This window comes from Cyrtonyx montezumae, unplaced genomic scaffold (genome assembly GCF_038088225.1).
Source record: "Cyrtonyx montezumae isolate F1298 unplaced genomic scaffold, pur_monq_1.0 scaffold_10, whole genome shotgun sequence".
NCBI lineage: Eukaryota > Metazoa > Chordata > Aves > Galliformes > Odontophoridae > Cyrtonyx > Cyrtonyx montezumae.
In genome coordinates this window covers 58,083,693-58,101,383 of record NW_027071826.1, presented here as the reverse complement: position 1 = coordinate 58,101,383, position 17,691 = coordinate 58,083,693, and the positions used below count along the sequence as shown (strand labels likewise).

General features: G+C 67.0%; 5 protein-coding genes across 6 annotated transcripts; 2 read left to right on the top strand and 3 right to left on the bottom strand.

Moving 5' to 3' along the window:
- Positions 1-815: 815 nt before the first annotated feature.
- Positions 816-2,383, top strand: AIP (aryl hydrocarbon receptor interacting protein). The gene is made up of 6 exons (XM_065755539.1): positions 816-926; positions 1,040-1,219; positions 1,421-1,609; positions 1,672-1,848; positions 1,921-2,062; positions 2,130-2,383. Exons 1-6 carry the CDS (start codon positions 837-839, stop codon positions 2,333-2,335), a joined length of 984 nt encoding a protein of 327 aa, XP_065611611.1. The 5' UTR covers positions 816-836; the 3' UTR covers positions 2,336-2,383.
- Positions 2,384-3,333: 950 nt separating this feature from the next.
- Positions 3,334-11,065, bottom strand: PITPNM1 (phosphatidylinositol transfer protein membrane associated 1). Its single transcript, XM_065755635.1, has 23 exons — positions 10,749-11,065; positions 9,735-9,949; positions 9,543-9,664; positions 8,543-8,764; positions 8,131-8,445; positions 7,882-7,977; positions 7,688-7,795; positions 7,519-7,580; positions 7,190-7,434; positions 6,865-7,054; positions 6,653-6,760; positions 6,444-6,574; positions 6,132-6,310; positions 5,650-5,820; positions 5,417-5,569; positions 5,194-5,342; positions 5,014-5,124; positions 4,780-4,896; positions 4,483-4,631; positions 4,225-4,374; positions 3,955-4,138; positions 3,752-3,880; positions 3,334-3,672 (listed from the first exon to the last, which is right to left on the bottom strand). The coding sequence occupies exons 1-23, from the start codon at positions 10,824-10,826 to the stop codon at positions 3,334-3,336; spliced, it is 3,723 nt and encodes a 1,240-aa protein (XP_065611707.1). The 5' UTR covers positions 10,827-11,065.
- A 294-nt stretch (positions 11,066-11,359) lies between these two features.
- CDK2AP2 (cyclin dependent kinase 2 associated protein 2) lies at positions 11,360-12,275 on the bottom strand. The gene is made up of 4 exons (XM_065729102.1): positions 12,144-12,275; positions 11,793-11,869; positions 11,556-11,688; positions 11,360-11,462 (listed from the first exon to the last, which is right to left on the bottom strand). The coding sequence occupies exons 1-4, from the start codon at positions 12,211-12,213 to the stop codon at positions 11,395-11,397; spliced, it is 348 nt and encodes a 115-aa protein (XP_065585174.1). The 5' UTR covers positions 12,214-12,275; the 3' UTR covers positions 11,360-11,394.
- A 384-nt stretch (positions 12,276-12,659) lies between these two features.
- Positions 12,660-14,608, bottom strand: CABP2 (calcium binding protein 2). Of its 2 annotated transcripts, none has more exons than XM_065755543.1 (7): positions 14,268-14,608; positions 14,032-14,187; positions 13,852-13,882; positions 13,296-13,430; positions 13,110-13,219; positions 12,880-13,027; positions 12,660-12,751 (listed from the first exon to the last, which is right to left on the bottom strand). In XM_065755543.1, exons 1-7 carry the CDS (start codon positions 14,328-14,330, stop codon positions 12,726-12,728), a joined length of 669 nt encoding a protein of 222 aa, XP_065611615.1. In that variant the 5' UTR covers positions 14,331-14,608; the 3' UTR covers positions 12,660-12,725. The 2 variants fall into 2 exon arrangements, with proteins under 2 accessions (XP_065611615.1, XP_065611616.1); XM_065755544.1 differs by having other exon boundaries at positions 13,110-13,216.
- Positions 14,609-15,294: 686 nt separating this feature from the next.
- NDUFV1 (NADH:ubiquinone oxidoreductase core subunit V1) lies at positions 15,295-17,564 on the top strand. The gene is made up of 9 exons (XM_065755634.1): positions 15,295-15,509; positions 15,585-15,755; positions 16,018-16,201; positions 16,276-16,465; positions 16,544-16,756; positions 16,853-17,019; positions 17,097-17,178; positions 17,251-17,396; positions 17,476-17,564. The coding sequence occupies exons 1-9, from the start codon at positions 15,295-15,297 to the stop codon at positions 17,557-17,559; spliced, it is 1,452 nt and encodes a 483-aa protein (XP_065611706.1). The 3' UTR covers positions 17,560-17,564.
- Positions 17,565-17,691: the final 127 nt, after the last annotated feature.

Below are 17,691 nucleotides of genomic sequence, written 5' to 3'. Positions count from 1 at the left end.
ACGGGGAAGATGCTGCTAGGGGCATTGCTGTCAAACTGCTGGAGGAGAGGAACCAGAAGCACCCTGCTGAAAAAATCCTCGATGAGAAGGTGAAAGGTAAACAGCCAGGGTAAATTTTGATCTCCTTTGTCGTCTGAGTGCTGGGGACCGACAGAAGTTGATAAAAGAGCAGGTTTCAGCTTCGTGCTGAGGCTGGAACGGTGAAGGTGTCCCACTGATCCTATCAGGGCTCCTCTTCACCCTCAGCCCATGATGAAGCGAGGCCGCGAGCAGAGCTGTGAATGCCACGTGCTGTCCAAACACCGCCTGGTGTCTGCTGGCGGTTCAAGTCCCTCAGTGGAGGATTTTACTTATCCTTGGTGAGAACCGTGGGACAGCGTGGCCGTACTCACCCCCTTCTTCCCAGGCAGAGCTCACCTCTGCACCCGCTGTGCCCTGGGGCAGCCGGGCAGCTCGCTCCAGAGCCCCAGGTAGCACCCTGCCCCAGCGCCCGCTGCCAGGAGCTCGCCGTGGCACTGGGCACCAGTGGAGCTGGATCCGTCCTTCAGCGCCGGGCCGCGGGCCCACGGCGTGAAGCTGCCGTGTGAGGGGCGCAGGACCCTGTGCCAGCTGGACTGTGCCGCGCTCTTCCTGCTGGTGCCAAAGGAAAGCCAGCGAGAGGGCTTGAATAAAAAACGGCCGTTCCGAAAGCCTGTTCCACTTCACAAAAACACGCCCCGCCGACACGCGTGGGGGCAGCGGGAGGAAGGGGCCGCGCGCACCTCCCGCCCGCAGGGGGCGCTGCGGCGCAGCCTTCCTTCTCCGGAAGCGGCCGAAGGGCGGCGGAGCGGCGGACGATGGCGGAGCAGCTGCGGGCGGACGGCGTGCACAAGGAGGTGCTGCGGGAGGGCACCGGGCCGCTGCCCGACTTCCGCGACGGCACCAAGGTCAGCGCCGGGCCGGGCGGAGAGGGAAGGGGGCTAGGGGGGGAAGGGGGGGGGGCGACGCGCATGCGCCGGAGCGCTGCCGGTCGCCACGGTGACGCGCGGCTCGCCCTCAGGCCACCTTCCACTACCGGACACTGCGGTGCGGGCCCGAGGAGGCGGTGCTGGATGACAGCCGCGCGCGGGGCAAGCCCATGGAGCTGATCGCCGGGAAGAAGTTCAAGCTGCCCGTGTGGGAGGCGGTGCTGCGCACCATGCGGCCCGGGGAGCGCGCCCGCTTCCGCTGCGAGACCAAGGTGCGGCCGGAAGGGGCGGGGCTAATCGTCAAGGGGGGCGTGGTCTGTGTGACAGGTGGGCGGGGCTCGGCGCGGAGGTGGTGGTGTTGCGGAAGGGGGCGTGGTTTCGCCTCGAGGGGGGGGGGAAGGCGTGGCTTATTTGGCGCTTTGATGCGGGTGGGGGCGTGGCTTAAACGAAGGGGGCGTGGCCTCTGCCCGCAGCACGTGGTGCTGTACCCGCTGGTGGCCAAGAGCCTGCGCAACATCGCGGCGGGGAAGGACCCCCTGGAGGGGCAGCGGCACTGCTGCAGCATCGCCCAGCTGCACGAGCACTACTCGCTGGGCTACCCGGACCTGGACGAGCTGCAGAAGAACCCCCAGCCCCTCATCTTCGACATCGAGGTGCTAAAGGTGAGCGGGGCCCTGGGCTCGCGGGCTGTGCCCCGCGGCAGCCCCTGACCGCGTGCGTGCAGGTGGAGGAGCCCGGCTCCTACCAGCAGGACCCCTGGGCCATGACGGACGAGGAGAAGCTGCAGGCCGTGCCCCTGATCCACCAGGAGGGCAACGAGCTGTACCGGCAGGGCAAGGTGCGGGAGGCGGCCACCAAATACTACGACGCCATCGCCTGCCTCAAGAACCTGCAGATGAAGGTGGGCTCCCCCGTCCCCGCTCCCGCCGTCCTTCTCTCGGCGCCGGGCTCACTGTACCCCCCCGTCCCGCAGGAGCAGCCCGGCTCTCCAGACTGGATCGAGCTGGACCAGAAAATCACCCCGCTGCTGCTGAACTACTGCCAGTGCAAGCTGCAGTGCGAGGAGTACTACGAGGTGCTGGACCACTGCTCCTCCATCCTCAACAAGTACGAGGGTAAGGAGCCGTGGCAGCGCGCCGGGGAGGCCCCCCTGCTCCCCGGCTGACGTTTCCTTCCCCGCAGACAACATCAAGGCCTACTTCAAGCGGGGCAAGGCTCACGCGGCCGTGTGGAACGTGGCCGAGGCGCAGGCTGACTTTGCCAAGGTGCTGGCACTGGACCCCTCGCTGCGCCCCGTGGTCAGCAAGGAGCTGCGCAGCCTGGAGGCGCGCCTGCGTGAGAAGGACGCCGAGGACAAGATCCGCTTCAAGGGCATCTTCTCCCAGTAGAGCCCGCCGCGCTCCCCGGGCCTGGCTCCGTCAGATATTCCACACGTGGAATGGGGACCCGCGCTGATTGACGTTTAGCACAGCGGTTATTGGAAGGCGCGTGGGGTTTCGGCGCCGCGTTCAGCGTTGGACGGCGATGGACGCGTGGATCTCCTCGCTCTGAGCCCCCAAGAGCCGCGGCACGACGCTGGGGGAAGCGAGCCCAAGCCAACGCTCCTCCACGCTGCTTTTTATCCCTCGTTTGGTTTTTAGCCTTTCTGCTGGGCCGAGCGGATCCGGGTGAGCCCGTCGGCAGCGGCAGCAGCTGCAAGGCCAAGGCTGTGCCCCGGCTCTCTCCCCTTGCCGTGCCACGGCCTGCATTGCCACTTTGCCAGGCTGAGAACGTATCGCATCGCAGCAGAGCTGTAAACTTGTGATCTGAACTGCTTGTCACCGCTGCGTGTGTAAAGCCACAGTCATGCTATGCTGAGATAAACGCGAGTAAAGCCCGTCTGAGACGTGTGGTCACAGAGGAAGAGTGCTGGTAGAGATAACCAAGTGAAAGCCAAGGGCGAATAAGAGCGGTTGGGCGCCGCCGCTTTCTGTGCCAGCTGCGGGGGTACAGAGCAGACAGGCAGCCCCAGCAGCTCTGCTCCACATCGCTTTATTTCACAATGAAACACACAGAAGAGAGGAATCGTTTCTTTTGTTTCATTTTAATCTCGGCCCTTCCCTCGCCCCCACAACACTGGACAGAAATAAATACGAGGGTGAAGGGAGGGGGCTCTGTGCCTGCCCTGCTGCCACCCACGCCCAGGGCAGGGAAAGATGAATGGGAGCCCGGGGAGGCAGCACCCCAAACCCCAGAGCCGGCTGGGCAGCAAACTCTGCAGGGCACTGCCAGTGGGGATTGAGGCAGCAGGGCAGAGACAGAGCTGGGAGGCAGCAGGCAGGACCCAGGGAGGGGGGGGAGAGGAAGGGGGGGCCTCATTCCAGCCCCGGGGCGGCCCCGCACAGTTTCAGGGCACAGCACCTTCCTGGCTCCCAGCTCCAGCTCTGCGTTGGGAACTGAAGGCCGTGTCCAGGGAGGGGGCAAAGTGGCAGGGGCTCTCCTCACCTTCCAGCTTGAGGCTGACGCTGCAGGGCTTGGCACAGGCAGCCTGGGGGCCCCCGTCCCGCTCTGCCTGGCTGGAGCCCCGCGAGCGCAGGAGCTGGCTCTGCTTGCGGAGGAAATCGACGGACGCCGGGCAGCCGTAGGTGCCTTTGACCAGCACAGGCCGAGGGGGTCCTTTGGGGGAGTGTGCCAGGGCAGCCGCCTCCAGCTGAGCCAGGTGGGCCATGTAGCCCTCGGACAGGAACTGCAGGACGGGGGGGGACAGCGTGAGACCCCAGTGAGGGCATCGCATCCCTCCAGCAGCCCCAGCCCCGTCGTCCCACCTGACACTGGTTGTGGAACTTCTTGACAGCCCGACCCACGATGTAGATGTGCACCGGTGCCAGCCCCAGGGAGCTGTAGACGGAGATGTCCTTGGTGGAGCCGTAGCCAGCGACGATGACGATCTCCGCCTGCAACAAGGGGAGGAGTGTGAGGGTTGGGACAGAGCCCCCTCACCGCCGTGGGGTCAGCGTCCCAGTCCCACCTCGGAGCGCAGGCTCTGCAGGAAGGCTGCTTTCTGGCGGAGGGGGTCGTGGGTGAGCCCATCGCAGAAGGAGACGGCACCATGGGGGAAGTTGTGCTGGGAGAGCCAGGCCACCACGCGGTGCTTCTGCATGTCGGGGCGCCCCGTCACGTAGATGATCATGTAACCCAAGTCCTGCCAGTGCCTGGTGAGCGGGAGCACATAGGATACGTACTGCCACCAGGGGCACACCTGAGAAGCGGGTGCTCTGGAAAGAAGAAGAGCACACACCGCACGACATCCACGGCCCCTGCCCGCACTTTGGGGTCGCTGCCCATGATGGAAACGCTGGCGGTGAAGGAACCATCGATGCTGAACACCACGGACTCGGTGCCCTGGGCCACCACCGTCAGGTACGCCTCCGCGTAGCTGTGGTCCCCCCTGGGATGGGACAGCAGCGTGGCTCAGCACCGGCTCCGTCACCCCCCTCGGCCCACGGGGGCGGGGGGCGGGTGGCTGCGGTGACCCCCCACACGGCCGGTGTCCCACCTGACCACCATGCGCACAGGGTAGATGCCGATGGCCAGGGCCTTGTCCTGGGGGATGGTGAAGGTCAGGCGGCCACTGCCACTCGTCACCTCCGTGCCATAGTACAGCCACTTCCCCGACAGCGGCTGCGTCATGATGTAGATGTCCACCTGAGTGAAGGGGAAAGGGCTGTGGCCCCAGCCTGCAAAGTCACCACTATCCCCTCCCACCGTCCCACGCAAGATCCTATCTACAGAGGCCCCTGCGGCCCAGCACTGTCCCCTCCTGAGTGTCCCTGGGGGTGAGTCCCAGCAGTACCTTCTCTCCCGTCAACGCCACCACGTCCAGGGGCCCGTACATGAAGCGCCCGCTCAGGACCTGCGCCCTGCCCTCGCACACGATGACGTCGCTGGCCCGGTGGTTGGCCGTCACGTTCTGCAGGGACAGCCGAGCTTCAGCAGCATGTGGGGCCCACCGGGATGGCAGCAAACCCTCCCGGCTGCATCGCCCCGCGCCACTCGGGGGACGGCTCGAGCCCTGCGACGCCCGTACCCGGATCTTCACTTGGGTGCGCTTGCGCTGCCACTTCTCCCGGGGGAACACGGGGCTGTAGATGGAGCTCTCCTCACTCTCAGCCGGCTGCGGGCCCTCCTTCTCCATCACCTGGCCGGGGGACACGGCCCAGCTCAGCCCCGCGCCGGGCGACCGCGCCGCCCGCCCCGCGCGCCCCACCTGGCGCAGGATGAAGGCCACCACGTCGGAGGACTCCCAGTAGCTGGCGTGGAAGAGGTGAGGCAGGGTGATGGTGGGGAAGGCGGTCAGCGCGTCAGGGCAGTACAGCGAGTAGTCGATGCGCTTCAGGCCCCACCAGCGCTCCAGGACTGCGTGGAGAGCCACGATTACAGCCCGGCCCTGGGCCTCACCCCACGGCCTCGGCCCCGGTGGCAGTACTCACTCTTGACGACTTCGCTGGTGCTGGCGGGCGTGGGGGGGTCTCCCGGCTCGCTTCCCTTCCAGAAGCCCCCCCCAAAGCTGCCAGTGGGCGTGGGGGGAGCAGCCAGGTCCGCCTCGGACAGGAAGAGGGAGGAGTGCATCTGCAGGGCCTCCGCTGTGGACAGCGGTGAGTCAGGCCACCCACAGCCCCCCTCCCCCCCCACCATGGGGATGCCAGCCCCCAGGGCCACTCACCCAGCAGGCAGGAGGTGCCGTCGCCCAGCGGGTACTTCTGGTAGCGGGGCACGCTGAGCGGTGGCACAGCGTGGAAGGCTTTGGCCAGGAGGGGCTCCAGGCGGGAGGCACAGGGGTCGGCGGCGTGGAAGAGGTTGTAGATCTGCTCGCAGGCAGGATGCAGCTGGGCCACTGGGGGAGAGAAAAGGGGCAGGGGCAGGGCAGCGCGCAGTCAGGAGGGCTGAGGGCACGGGGAGGAGAAAGCAGGACCTGGAGGGAGGGAAGGATGAGGAGACAAAGCCAGCAGACCCGGGGCACAGAGTGAGGAAGGGGATGCTGAAGGCATGAGCCAACGCCAAGAGGCGCGCAGCCACGGCGTGAAAAACCCAAGCACAGCAGTTCGAGCAGGTCTTGGGGGGAGGGTGGGGGGGGGGGCTCCAGCACGAGGGAGCACGACTCAGGACGAGGGCCTGAGCCCTGCAGGAGGTATGGGGGCTCCTCACCATCCAGAGCAGGCATGACGGTCTTGCGCAGCGCGAGCACCAGCCCCAGCGGGGAGCCGAAGAGGAAGAAGCCGGATACCTTAAAGTCAAGCTGGGTGCTGGTGCTCTCTGCCCCATCCTGTGCCACAGCACTGCTCCGCGGGACCTCTGCCTCCGGTGGGGCCTCGCCGGGCTGCGGGCTGCAACGGCAGTCAGCGGGTGCAGGAACGGCAGCGCAGCGCCCGCTGCGGCCCCTTTAGCCCGCAGGAGCTGCTGCACCTTCCTGCAGGCACAGATGGGGAATTCATCTCCCACAGGTCCCTTTGCTCTCACCTGCACGAGGAACTCGGGTGCTGGCTGTCTCCCAGCTTGGGGCTGGACTGGCCCGACCCCACTGCCGCGTCTGCCCCATCGGCCAGGGGGTCCCGGGTGCCGCACAGCTCGGGGGAGGTGGGCTCCGTGCTCTGCGGGTGGACAAGAAGAATCAGCGAGCAGCCAGATGCTGCCAAGCTGCTCGAGGGGTTTAAAAACGAGGCACCCACCAGGCTGCCACGGCGGCTGCTGCTCCAGCTGCCCCCAGCACCTGCCCGGCTTTGGCACAGCACATCGAAGCCCAGGATGCCTCCCACGCAGTCCCCAAGCAGCACCACCTGCAGACAGCACAAAAACCATATCCCCGTGGGAGCCAAACCCCACCCAGAACCCAGGGCAAAGCTTCCCCCCCCACCCCCCCAAGCTCTCCTACCCCTCTCACCTGGCCACAGAAGCCGGTGCCCTCAGCGGAGTGCAGGAAGGCAGCGTAGGCCTGGTTGGCACGGGTGACGACGGTGCCCACGGCATGCTGGTAGCTCCCCGAGGAGGTGGCCAGCAGCGGGAGGGCCGCCAGCGGGATGTGGTCCTGACTGCTGGACAGGCTGTCCCGGTCGTGGCTGTAGGGGCTGAGCCTGGGGGAAGACACGAGGACGGCTCAGAGAGGCTGCCCCACGTCCTCAAGCCATCCCGCAACGCTCACTTCGCTAGGAAACCCCTCTCTGTGCCCACCACCTCCCTCCCGGGGGTCCCCCTCTCTCCATCCTCACTTGGAGACCAAGGCATAGGCAGCAGCACAGATGGGCGGGCAGGGCACCAGGCGGAACGCCACGTGGCCCAGTGCCTCGGGGAAGTGGACACGGGTGACAGCATCAAAGGTGGCAGCCAACGTCTGCACGTCTGCCTGCTTGGAGCCCAGCTCGCCCCCTCCCTGGTCCAGGATGTTGCCGCTGTGGAGGATGAGGAAGAGCACGTGGATCCGGCACGCCTGCACCGTGTTCTCGGCCGGGCCGCCCTGCAGGACGAGAGCACTCCTGTCTGCACCCACGCCAGGGACCCAGCTGGGGGCTACGTGGCGTGGCGTGAGCAGCTCGCACACCTTGGAGAAGCCAGATGCTGGCTGTTCTTTGTCATCCACCCTGGAGGTGCTGGGTCCCTCCCCTGCAAGCACACACCGTCAGTGAGCAGGCTGAGGTGTCCAGGCAGGGGTCAGCTCCATCCTGCGATGCCCACGCTGGGTTCAGGTAGGCTGTGCACATCCTGCTCACCCAGATTCTCATCCAGCTCTGCCGGCCGCTCCAGCGTGTCCAAGAAGTCGTTGGAGCTCCACTTGGTCATCTCCTTGGCAAAGACCTCGTCGCTGTCAGACAGATCCTCTGTGGTGGCAGGGAGAGAGCCACGGGTGAGCAAAGCACAGGGCAGATCTAGCACAGGGCGGTGCTGCGGGGCTGCTCTGCCATACCGTGGGCATCGAAGAACTCCTCCTCGGAGCTGTTCTCAGAGTCACGGGCAATGTTCTGCATCCTCCACTCAGACAGGTTCTGGGGAGTCACCCCACCTGCCAGCAGCACAGGGTGAGCACCGCGGGCAGCAAGCCCCTACTCCCGCCCAACAGCTTTGGGACATCCAAAGCCACCCTTCGGGGCGGGGAAGAAGGGTCCCGATGTCAGAGGACAGCAGCAGCTGCAGGGCTTCAGGATCCCGTTCTCACCTCCGTGCTGAGAAGAGTAGGAGGAACGTGAAGATGCGGACCACTGCTTGGCGAAGCTATCGTCGGGGGAGACGTCGGCAGCGCCCTGAGCGGCAGCACCCTCCTGCCTGCTGGCACCTCCTGGCTCCGGCCGCCCCTCAGGGCCGGGCCCGGCGGCGGAGGGCTCCTCAGCCTCGCTGCACTTGGCCATCTTCTGTGCCAGCATCCGCGCCGTCTCCTCCTCCAGCTGCCGGATGTCCTCCATGGTCAGGTCGATCCACTCGTCCTGCCAGCACCAAGCCTGGCGGTGGGCACGCAGCATCACCTTGCGCAAGCCTGCGGCAGGGTAAGGAAGCAAAGCGTGGGCCCCCCCCGTGCCAAAAACCCCTCACCCCCACGGGGCTCGGGCTCGCCACCATCGCCCCACGCTCACCGACGTCGTGGATGAACTGCTCGATCTTGGACTGCATCCCCCAGTAGCGGAACTCCACCTTGCACAGCTTGTAGGCACACATGAGGGGCCCGCTGCTGGCTGCCTCCAGCCAGTGATCCCCCAGCGGGCCCCGGCCCGTCTTGGCTGAGCGGTACAGTTTGGGGTCTTCCTCGGGTTTATACTCCCCGGGGGAGATGGGGTCACGCACGATGTCGATGGTGTCTGGGGCGGAAGGATAAAAGGGTGAGGGCTGGGGGCACGCCGTGAATGCTTTCCACATGCCGTCCCCTTGAACCTTTGGGGATTGTCCTCACGCTGGGGCCTGAGCCGTGCCTCAGGGAGAGGCAGGGGGGGGGCCCTGCTAAGAGCCGGGCTGACACACATAGGAGCATTAGCGTGGGGATTTGGCAGCTGGAGAACAGCGGCGGTGACCCCAGGGGCACGGGGTGGGGGGGGGTGGGGGGAGGGGGGTGCTGAGAACGAGGCAGCTCGGAGGCCTGCTCACTGCCTGCTGGTGATGGACAAAATTTGTCCCCCGCCTCGGCCCGTGCCACCAGCGTCCCAGCCGGACGTGGCCAATGCTGCGAGAGCCAATGAAAGAAATAGGTCAGATGAATCATTTCCTCCGAGTGCCTATTTTAGGCCTCCATTTTAGGAGCGGAGCGTGACGCGCTGCGCACTCAGCGCCCAAAACAACCGTGTCGGCGCTGCCAGGAATGGGAACAGGCAGCAACCGGGCACAAACGTGTCCCTGGGGGGGAACAATCTGCCCCAGGCACCCAGCACAGGGCGGCTGGGAAAGGGGAGCAACGCCAGGCAAAGCCCCGGGGGGGCAGGAGAAGCAGCGGCCAAAATGGGGACGCAATTCCCTAGCTCCCTGTCTCCAGCTGATCCACAGGACTGAGCTTGCAGGGGCACCTTCCCTTACAAGGGTAACTTAACCCATCCCTAAAGCACGAGGTCAGGCCGGGATCCTGCCTCACTCCCCTGCTGCACGCACCCAAGATCCTCTGCCTCTTCTCAGCAGCACTCAGGTTGAAGATATTGGCCTGCTGGCCGGCATCAGGCCGGTAGTACGTCTCAATCTCGATGGAGAACTTCTCCACAAAGGGACACGTGTACCTACAGGAAGCATTGGGATGAGGCCGAGCGCGGCGGGCAGCCCCCAACCTACAACCCCCCGGGGTCCCACCTGGTGCGGGTGTAGGGGTATGCATTCCACGACTCCTCCTCCACCTGCAGGGCGGCCTTGGGCAGCAGGGCCCGAAACCAGCTGGGGATGTGGGAGCCCACGTGGTAGATCTTGTGGGTGTACTGCCCGCTGCCGCCGGGGCCATCGCTGTAGGGGCGGTTGGCCAGGATCTCCACCCCGCTGCCCTCGCCGCTCGATTCCTCCCGGCTTTTCTTCTGCGGGGGTGAGGGCAGGCTGAGCCCCACACCTCGGCCATAAAGCTCTGCACACCCCCCCCGCCCCCCCACACACCTCCTCCTGGGAGCCCCGATTTACTCTACGCTCTGAGAAACGGGCTCAGCCCTGTGCCACCGCGCTCCATCTCCACGCTGGCTCCATACCCTCCTCAGCCCCCAGTCCCCAGCTCCACACTCCCACACCCCTCGAGCTCCGCACTGCCCCCTCATCCTTGTGCTCTTAAACCCCCACTTCAGATCTCTGCCGCAACACGCTGACCCCCGCGCTCCTGCACTCCCCATAGCGCCCACACGACTTCCGTACCCCTCAGCCCCAACCCCCCATGTTCTCCACCCTAGGCTCGCATACTCCCCCAGACCCCACGCGACCCCCAAAGCTCCACACTATCCACAAACCCCTCAGTCCCTCCAGCCCTGAATCCCACCAACCCCCACTCGCAGCCCTATGCTCCCATAGTGCCCCAGACTCCCTAGATCCCCACCAGCCCCCCCTCTCAAGACCCCCACCACACCACAAGCTCCACATACCCCTCAGCCCCAGCTCAGCCCCGGCCTTCGCTTTCACCCTCCTGCATTCACCCAGACCCCATAGGCCGCCCCAAGACCCCAGACAGCCCCCCGGACCCTGCCCAACCCCCAAGCTCCACACTGTCCCCCGTGACCCTCAGCCCCGAACCCCCTCACCCCCACACTCCCGCCTCCCCCCTCCAGGCCCCACACAAACCCCACACGACCCCCTCCCCACGCCCTACACGACGCTCCCGGGCCCCAGCCGCACCTGGATCATGTAGAGCTGGGCTACCTGGTACTCCTCCAGGCTCATGGGCAGCAGGATGTGGTACTCCTTGATCAGCATGGCGCCGGCTTTGGGGTTGGGGCTCGGGGGCTCCGCGACCCTCCGCCGCTAGCCCGGCCCGGCCCGCTTCGGCCGGGTCCTCCCCGCTGCCATAACAACGCGCCCCCCGCCCGCTCGGCCGCGCGTTCGGTTCCCTTCGGCTCTTTCCGTAACCCTTCGGCTCCTTTCGGTTCCCTTCGGCTGCGCTCGGCCCCTTCCGAACCTGCGCCGCTCAGAGCCGGCCCAGCGCTTCGTGACGTCACAGCGTGGGGGGGCGCCCGCTGACGTCAGGAGGTGGTACAGCGTTGGGGGGGGGGGGGGGTGACATCAGAAGGGACGTCAGAGCGGGGGGGGCGGCGGACCGGGAAATTAAAACGGAGCGGTATATTTGGAGGAATTTGGGCGGTTTTTTGTTTTTGTTTTTCTTTTTGAAGGACAATTTTTCTAAAGTTGGAGGGGGGGGAAAAACGCAGCACGTGTTTATTTATAAAAGCTGGAAGAGGAAGGGAGGGAGCCCCGGGGGTGGCCCCCGCTCGGGGGGAGCCACCGGCGGGGCTCGGGGGAGGGGAGGGGGTTGGGGGAGCGGCTGTCACGTGCGGGCGTTGCGCTCTGTCTCGGCCAAGCACTCCCGCACCAGCGCCCGCGCGTGGATGATCCCTGAATTGGGGGGGGACACATGAAGTAAGGCACTGAGCTCCGGGCGGGGAGGGGTATACAGAGGGTCACCCCCCCCCCCCCCCGGCTCGGTACCCCGCTTGAGCCGCTCCATGGCGCTTTTGCTGCCGGCGTAGGTGGGCCGGATCTCCCTGCCCATCTCCTCGATGACAGAGAGAAGGTCGCTGTAGGTGCTCTGCGAGCCCGGAGCGCCGGGCGGCTTCATGGCCTGGCGGGGGGGGGAGGGGGGGGAGGCACGGCGGGGTGGGGGAGGGGGGCTCAGCGTTGCCCCGCACCGCCCTCCCCTCGTCTGCCCCTACTCCACGGCCTCACCTGCACATAGCCCATGGAGGGCGGCCCGAAGTCGTTGAAGAGCGGGCGGAAGGCGGACGGCGAGGGGACGCTGGGAGCTGCGGGGGAGCGTCGCCGGGTCCGGCCCTCCTTCAGACCGGGTCCGGCCCCGCTTCGGGCCCTGTCACCCCCTCGAGCCCAGCTCTCCTCAGCCCCTCGTCCCCCGCTCAGGCCGCCCCCCCAGGCCCTGTCCCTTCCCCCCTCAGCCCCTCGCTCCCCTGTCCCCCTCCTTCGGGCCCTCTCAGGCCCCGCCGCCCCCCCTCAGGCCTCGTGCCCCTCCTTAAGCCCTCTTCTCCCTCCCCCGGTTCTCCACCCCCCGGGGGCTCCTCTCACCGGCGGCCGTGGCGGCGGGCCCCGGGGCGGGGCTGGCGCTGGGGGCGGGCGCGATGGGTTTGTAGGACATCCCCGCACCGCTCCCGAGCGGCTCTCCCTCCCGAGCGGCGGCCGCCGTGTGCGGAAAGCGGAAGCGGGCGGCCGCCCCTTCATCCCGCCTCCTAACAGCTGATTGGTCGGCCGGCGTTGTCCGGAGGCGCTGATTGGTCGGCGGTCCAAACGGAGCCGGCCTGCGCTCTCGGCGGGGCGCGTCGGTGACGTCACGACCCGCACGCCGCCAATACGCCAGCACGGCGCGCCGGTCCCCTCGTCACCATGGAGACGCGCGGCGTCCTGCTCACCCCCCCCCCACCCCCCCACCCCCCATCCCTCCACGAGGACCTGAGACCTCCCCCGGTACTCAATGGACGGGCACACAGCACCCGACGGCACAGAGCTTCATTGGGAACCGGCAAAGCTGCGACCCAAGCACCCCAGGGGACCACAACCGGAGCATCCCCCCCCCCACCCCCCCCCCGGAGGGGCAGCACAGGCCCGGGGGAGGCTTCCTCCCGGTAAGGCACGGCGGCGGCTCCCGGCCCTTCAGCGCGACATCATCCGCACAAACTCTGCAAAGAACCACAGCATTAACCCCCAAAATAAAGCTGGCGATTGGGGGCTCACCCCCCACCCCCATCCTGGACCCAAATAAAGCCAGGAACGGGGCTCTACCTCCCCCGACCCTCGCCCCCGTCACCTTCAAAGTCCACCAGGCCGTCCCCGTTGAGATCCACGTCCTTGAGGATCTCGTCCACCTCGCGGTAGTTGAGCTGCTGCCCCAGCAGCTTGCGCATGGCCTCCCGCAGCTCTGCCATGCTGATCTGCCCGTCCCCGTTGGTGTCAAACTGCCCCGAGGGGGACCCAAGGTCACCACGGGGCTCCCAGCAGCGTGCCTGTCCCCCCGGCCCTGCCGTTCGCGGCGCTCACCTCGCGGAAGGCGTCGCGCAGCTCCTTGATCCCGATCATGTCCGCTGTCTCCGCCAACATCTTAGGGCCCATCAGCTCCACAAAGTCGTCAAAATCCACTTTGCCACCTGCTGGGGGAACAAGGTGGGGGGAGCAGGTCAGCGGGGGGTGGTACATCCCTCCCCCCCCCCCCGTCCCAGCACCTACTGATCTGCTGGGACAGCTCGATGAGCTCCATCTCGGTGGGCATGTAGCCCATGGTGCGCATGCACTCGCCCAGGTCCTTGTAGCTGATGTAGCCATCACGGTCCTTGTCGAACTCCTTGAAGGCTTGCTTCAGCTCTGGGGACAGCGCGGGGACAACAGTGACACACGGGGACAGGCGGTGCTGCAGGGAGGGGATGGGTGGGGGTGAAGGGAACGGGGGACTGAGCAGGGAAGGTGGCACACTGGGAACGTCCAGTGGTAACGGGTGCTGAGATGGAGATTGGGATGGGGATCCAAGGAAACAAGTGTCCAGATGGGGACCGAGTGGGATGGGTGGCACAATGGGGACTGAGATGGAAACCCAGTGGAAGAGGTGCTGAGATGGGGACCAGGCCAGGAACGGAGGGGAGCGTGTGGACAGATGGGGATCGAACAGGGTAGCGAGGTGAGAACTGGGATGGGGACCAAGGGGAACGGGTATGGGTGAGACCCCAGACCGGAGCAGCACCCCTAGCTCCACTAGGACCCAGCCTGGGGACACGTCCCCACACTTCACCTTCAATCTCCTCTGGCCGCAGCTCCCGGTCCTGGCAAAAAGAGCGCAGGCTGAAGGCCAGTTCCCTCCCCACAGCCACCCCAAATCCACACCGCTGGGCAGCCATGGGGGCACCGCCAGGGCACTTCAGTGATCCCAAAGGGCCGGGATACACCCCAGGGGGGTACACCGGTCACGTACCAGCTGCGTGATGGCAATGCTCTGCCGCAGGAAGATGCACGCCGGCCCCACAAGCCCATGCAGCACCGAGTAGCTCTGCAACGGTGGTGACTGTGCAGCCTCTGCCAGCTCCTCACCATCCTGGGCACCGGGGGGGCCGGAGCGCTGCTTCCCATCCTGCAGGCAGAGCCAGAGGGCAGTAGGAAGCCCAGCACCTCCCCCCAGCACCCCCCCCCCCCCCCGCCCTTCGGCCTTACCTTGGAGAGCCTCCGCTCGGGGGTCTTGGTGCAGTTGCCCATGGCCGGGGGGTGCCCAGGCATAACCGGTCCCCCCCGGGGGGCCGCCTGGCGCAGTCCTGGGGGGCCGCCGCTCTGGCCCGGCCACGCCAGGACGGGGTTTTTTTATAGTAACAGAGGCTGCGTGGGGATTTACGGTTTTTATGGAATATCTCGGGATATGCAGGGCAGGGCGGGGGGGGGGGGGGGAGGGGGGGGGGGGCCGCACGCTGCCCGCACACACACACATAATCCCCCGGATTATGCCCTGCTCGGCCACGCTGCTCCAGATGTGGGGGAGCCGCCCAGCTGTTCCCCTTGAGGGGGGGACAGTGCTACCACCCCACCCCTGCCGCCCCCCCTCACGTCCTCCCCGTTAGCTGCCCATCCCCGTGCCCCCCATTACCTGCCTGGAAGCGGGGGGCACCCGGGGCTCCTCGGTGCTCCGCTGCCCCCTCCAAGCGCTCCGGTGCCCCCGGGGGTGGCGGTGGCCCCGTTTCACCGCCGGGGGGGGCCGGCAGGGGGAGGGCAGGGGGCTGCCGGGCGCGCGGCGCTGGGGGCTGCGGATGAACAGGAACATGACGGCTCCCGCCCGGCGCTCGGGGCTCACTACCCTCCCTCCAGCCCCCGAATCCGATCTCCCAGTGCCGGGGTGAGATTGCTGCGGGGAAACCGGATCCGGCGGCCGGGACACACGAGCCGAGACATTGACACCGGACAGCTCGGCAGCGGGGGCCCGCCGCGGGAGCGGGGCTGGAAGGACCGGGGGCTCAGAGCCGGGCTGAGGGCTTCAGGGATCGCCGAGCACGGAACCGCGACCTCGGGGAGCGGGGGTGGGCGCGGGGACAGCGCAGCATCCCCGGCCGGGGCGCGGAGCCCCCGGAGCGCGGACCGGGGGGCGGTGACGTCATCACTGCGCGCCGGGAGAGGGGGGGGGGGGTGTCGCTCGGTGATGGCGTCACGGCCGAGCGCCGCTGCCGGGGACGCCTGAAGGTGGCGGCGGATCGGCATGGCGGTCCGGCAGCTCAGGGCCCTTGGCCGCCTCCCCGCCGCCGGCGGCTTCTCGGTGAGCACCGGAGCGATCCCTCGAGCCCCGGTTCCGAGCCCGGAGCCGCGCGCTGAGCTTCACCTTTCCCCGCAGACGGCGCCGAAGAAGACGCAGTTCGGCTCTCTGAAGGACGAGGACCGCATCTTCACCAATCTCTATGGGCGGCACGAGTGGAGGTGGGCGCCGGGAACCGGGGGTGCGGGAGGGGAGGGGGGGTGCGGGTGCTCTCAGCCGCCGTGCCGTGCCCGCAGGCTGCAGGGAGCGCTGCGGAGGGGAGACTGGTACAAGACGAAGGAGATCCTGCTGAAGGGCGTCGACTGGATCCTGGGTGAGATCAAGGCCTCGGGGCTGCGGGGCCGCGGGGGGGCCGGCTTCCCCACCGGCCTGAAGTGGAGCTTCATGAACAAACCGCCTGACGGCAGGTGGGCACTGGGGAGAGGGAGACGAGGACACCGTGTGGGTGGAAGGTGGGACTGAGGGCAAAGCGACCGGGATGCTGAGGAGAGAGGGAGGCTGGGAGGGGGGTGAGAGGGGATGTGGGTACTCAGGGTGACTAGGAACACGATGGGGACAGAGGTGGGGTAGTGGGGAGATGGAGCAGAGGGAACACCAGGGACGTGGGATCGGAAGACATGGAGCTGGGAGATGGCACAGAGCGCCGGCACTGACGCCGTGTCCTGGCAGACCCAAGTACCTGGTGGTGAACGCGGATGAGGGGGAACCAGGCACCTGCAAGGACCGTGAGATCATGAGGCACGACCCGCACAAGCTGGTGGAGGGCTGCCTGGTGGCCGGCCGTGCCATGGGCGCCCGTGCAGCCTACATCTACATCCGGGGCGAGTTCTACAACGAGGCCTCCAACCTGCAGGTGGGTGCCACCCGCACAGCGGGTCGCACACAGGGACGTCCCCTGCTGCTACGTGCCTGCTGTCCCCCCCGCAGGTGGCCATCAGGGAGGCGTACGAGGCTGGGCTTCTGGGGAAGAACGCCTGTGGTTCTGACTACGCCTTTGACGTCTTCGTGGTGAGGGGTGCTGGGGCATACATCTGCGGCGAGGAGACGGCGCTCATCGAGTCCATCGAGGGCAAGCAGGGCAAGCCACGCCTCAAGCCGCCTTTCCCTGCTGACGTGGGTACGTCCTGGAGCCCTTCTGCCCACCTGCGCTCCCCTCGTTCCCTCCGGCGCCGCTCTCAGCTCTGATTGCCCGCAGGTGTCTTTGGCTGCCCCACCACCGTGGCCAACGTGGAGACGGTGGCGGTGGCCCCCACCATCTGCCGCCGGGGGGGTGCCTGGTTTGCTGGCTTCGGGCGCGAGCGTAACTCCGGGACGAAGCTTTTCAACATCTCTGGCCACGTCAACCACCCCTGCACAGTGGAGGAGGAGATGTCGGTGCCGCTGAAGGAGCTCATTGAGAAGCACGCCGGTGAGCACCGTGCTCAGCCCCGGCGGGACGCTCCTGCGGGGCCTGGCTCAGTGTGTGTGTGTCCCCCCCCCCTTTTTTCTTTTCTTTTTTTGGCAGGGGGTGTCCGTGGTGGCTGGGACAACCTGCTGGCTGTCATCCCGGGGGGCTCCTCCACCCCGCTGCTCCCCAAGTCGGTGTGTGAGACTGTGCTGATGGACTTCGATTCCCTGGTGCAGGCGCAGAGCGGGCTCGGCACGGCCGCTGTCATCGTCATGGATAAATCGGTACGGGGTGAGCCCTCCCCAGGCCGCCCGTCCCCCCCCAACTGAGCGTCCCCTGAGCGTCCCCCCTTCCTCCTCAGACTGACATCGTCAAAGCCATCGCTCGTCTCATCGAGTTCTACAAGCACGAGAGCTGTGGGCAGTGCACCCCGTGCCGGGAAGGTGAATATCCCCCATGCCAGGGGGTCCGGGCTCCGTGTCACGGGCTCCAACCCCACGTCCCCCTCCCCACAGGCGTCGACTGGATGAACAAAGTGATGGCACGCTTCGTGCGGGGCGAGGCGCAGGCAGCCGAGATCGACGCGCTGTGGGAGATCAGCAAGCAGATCGAGGGCCACACCATCTGCGCGCTGGGCGACGGCGCCGCGTGGCCCGTGCAGGCAAGTGTGGGGAGAGCAGTGGGGCCTCGGGGGGCTTGGCTCCCAGCCTCCCTAAGTCTGCTTTGTTTGCTCGACCCAGGGCCTCATCCGCCACTTTCGGCCGGAGCTGGAGGACAGGATGCGGCGCTTCGGGGAGGCCCAAGCACGAGCGGCCTCGGCGTGAGGAGTTGGGGTGGTTGGCAGCAGCGGCACCACGCTCCCAGTGGGTTCTCGGCCACGCTGGGGGCTCCTTAATAAACACTGCTATGACTGAAGTGGCTCGAAACGTGGCTTTATGCTGAGATCACAGCGTGAA

Excerpts from the sequence above, each read along its gene's own strand:
- PITPNM1 (XM_065755635.1), bottom strand. The coding sequence starts at position 10,826 with ATGCTGATCAAGGAGTACCACATCCTGCTGCCCATGAGCCTGGAGGAG. Across the intron at positions 6,761-6,864 it reads GCACCGGCTTCTGTGGCCAG|GTGGTGCTGCTTGGGGACTG; the intron begins GTGAGAGGGGTA and ends TGCTGTCTGCAG. Across the intron at positions 5,125-5,193 it reads TGGCCTTCATCCTGCGCCAG|GTGATGGAGAAGGAGGGCCC; the intron begins GTGGGGCGCGCG and ends TCCCCCGGCCAG.
- CDK2AP2 (XM_065729102.1), bottom strand. The coding sequence starts at position 12,213 with ATGTCCTACAAACCCATCGCGCCCGCCCCCAGCGCCAGCCCCGCCCCG. Across the intron at positions 11,689-11,792 it reads CCTCCATGGGCTATGTGCAG|GCCATGAAGCCGCCCGGCGC; the intron begins GTGAGGCCGTGG and ends CCCCCCCGCCAG. Across the intron at positions 11,463-11,555 it reads CATGGAGCGGCTCAAGCGGG|GGATCATCCACGCGCGGGCG; the intron begins GTACCGAGCCGG and ends CCCCCAATTCAG.
- AIP (XM_065755539.1), top strand. The coding sequence starts at position 837 with ATGGCGGAGCAGCTGCGGGCGGACGGCGTGCACAAGGAGGTGCTGCGG. Across the intron at positions 1,220-1,420 it reads GCTTCCGCTGCGAGACCAAG|CACGTGGTGCTGTACCCGCT; the intron begins GTGCGGCCGGAA and ends CTCTGCCCGCAG. Across the intron at positions 1,849-1,920 it reads TCAAGAACCTGCAGATGAAG|GAGCAGCCCGGCTCTCCAGA; the intron begins GTGGGCTCCCCC and ends CCCGTCCCGCAG.
- CABP2 (XM_065755543.1), bottom strand. The coding sequence starts at position 14,330 with ATGCCTGGGCACCCCCCGGCCATGGGCAACTGCACCAAGACCCCCGAG. Across the intron at positions 13,883-14,031 it reads GCATTGCCATCACGCAGCTG|GACCGGGAGCTGCGGCCAGA; the intron begins GTACGTGACCGG and ends TCTTTTTGCCAG. Across the intron at positions 13,028-13,109 it reads TGCGCGACGCCTTCCGCGAG|TTTGACACCAACGGGGACGG; the intron begins GTGAGCGCCGCG and ends CCCTCGGGGCAG.
- NDUFV1 (XM_065755634.1), top strand. The coding sequence starts at position 15,295 with ATGGCGGTCCGGCAGCTCAGGGCCCTTGGCCGCCTCCCCGCCGCCGGC. Across the intron at positions 16,202-16,275 it reads ACGAGGCCTCCAACCTGCAG|GTGGCCATCAGGGAGGCGTA; the intron begins GTGGGTGCCACC and ends TCCCCCCCGCAG. Across the intron at positions 17,397-17,475 it reads GCGCCGCGTGGCCCGTGCAG|GGCCTCATCCGCCACTTTCG; the intron begins GCAAGTGTGGGG and ends TGCTCGACCCAG.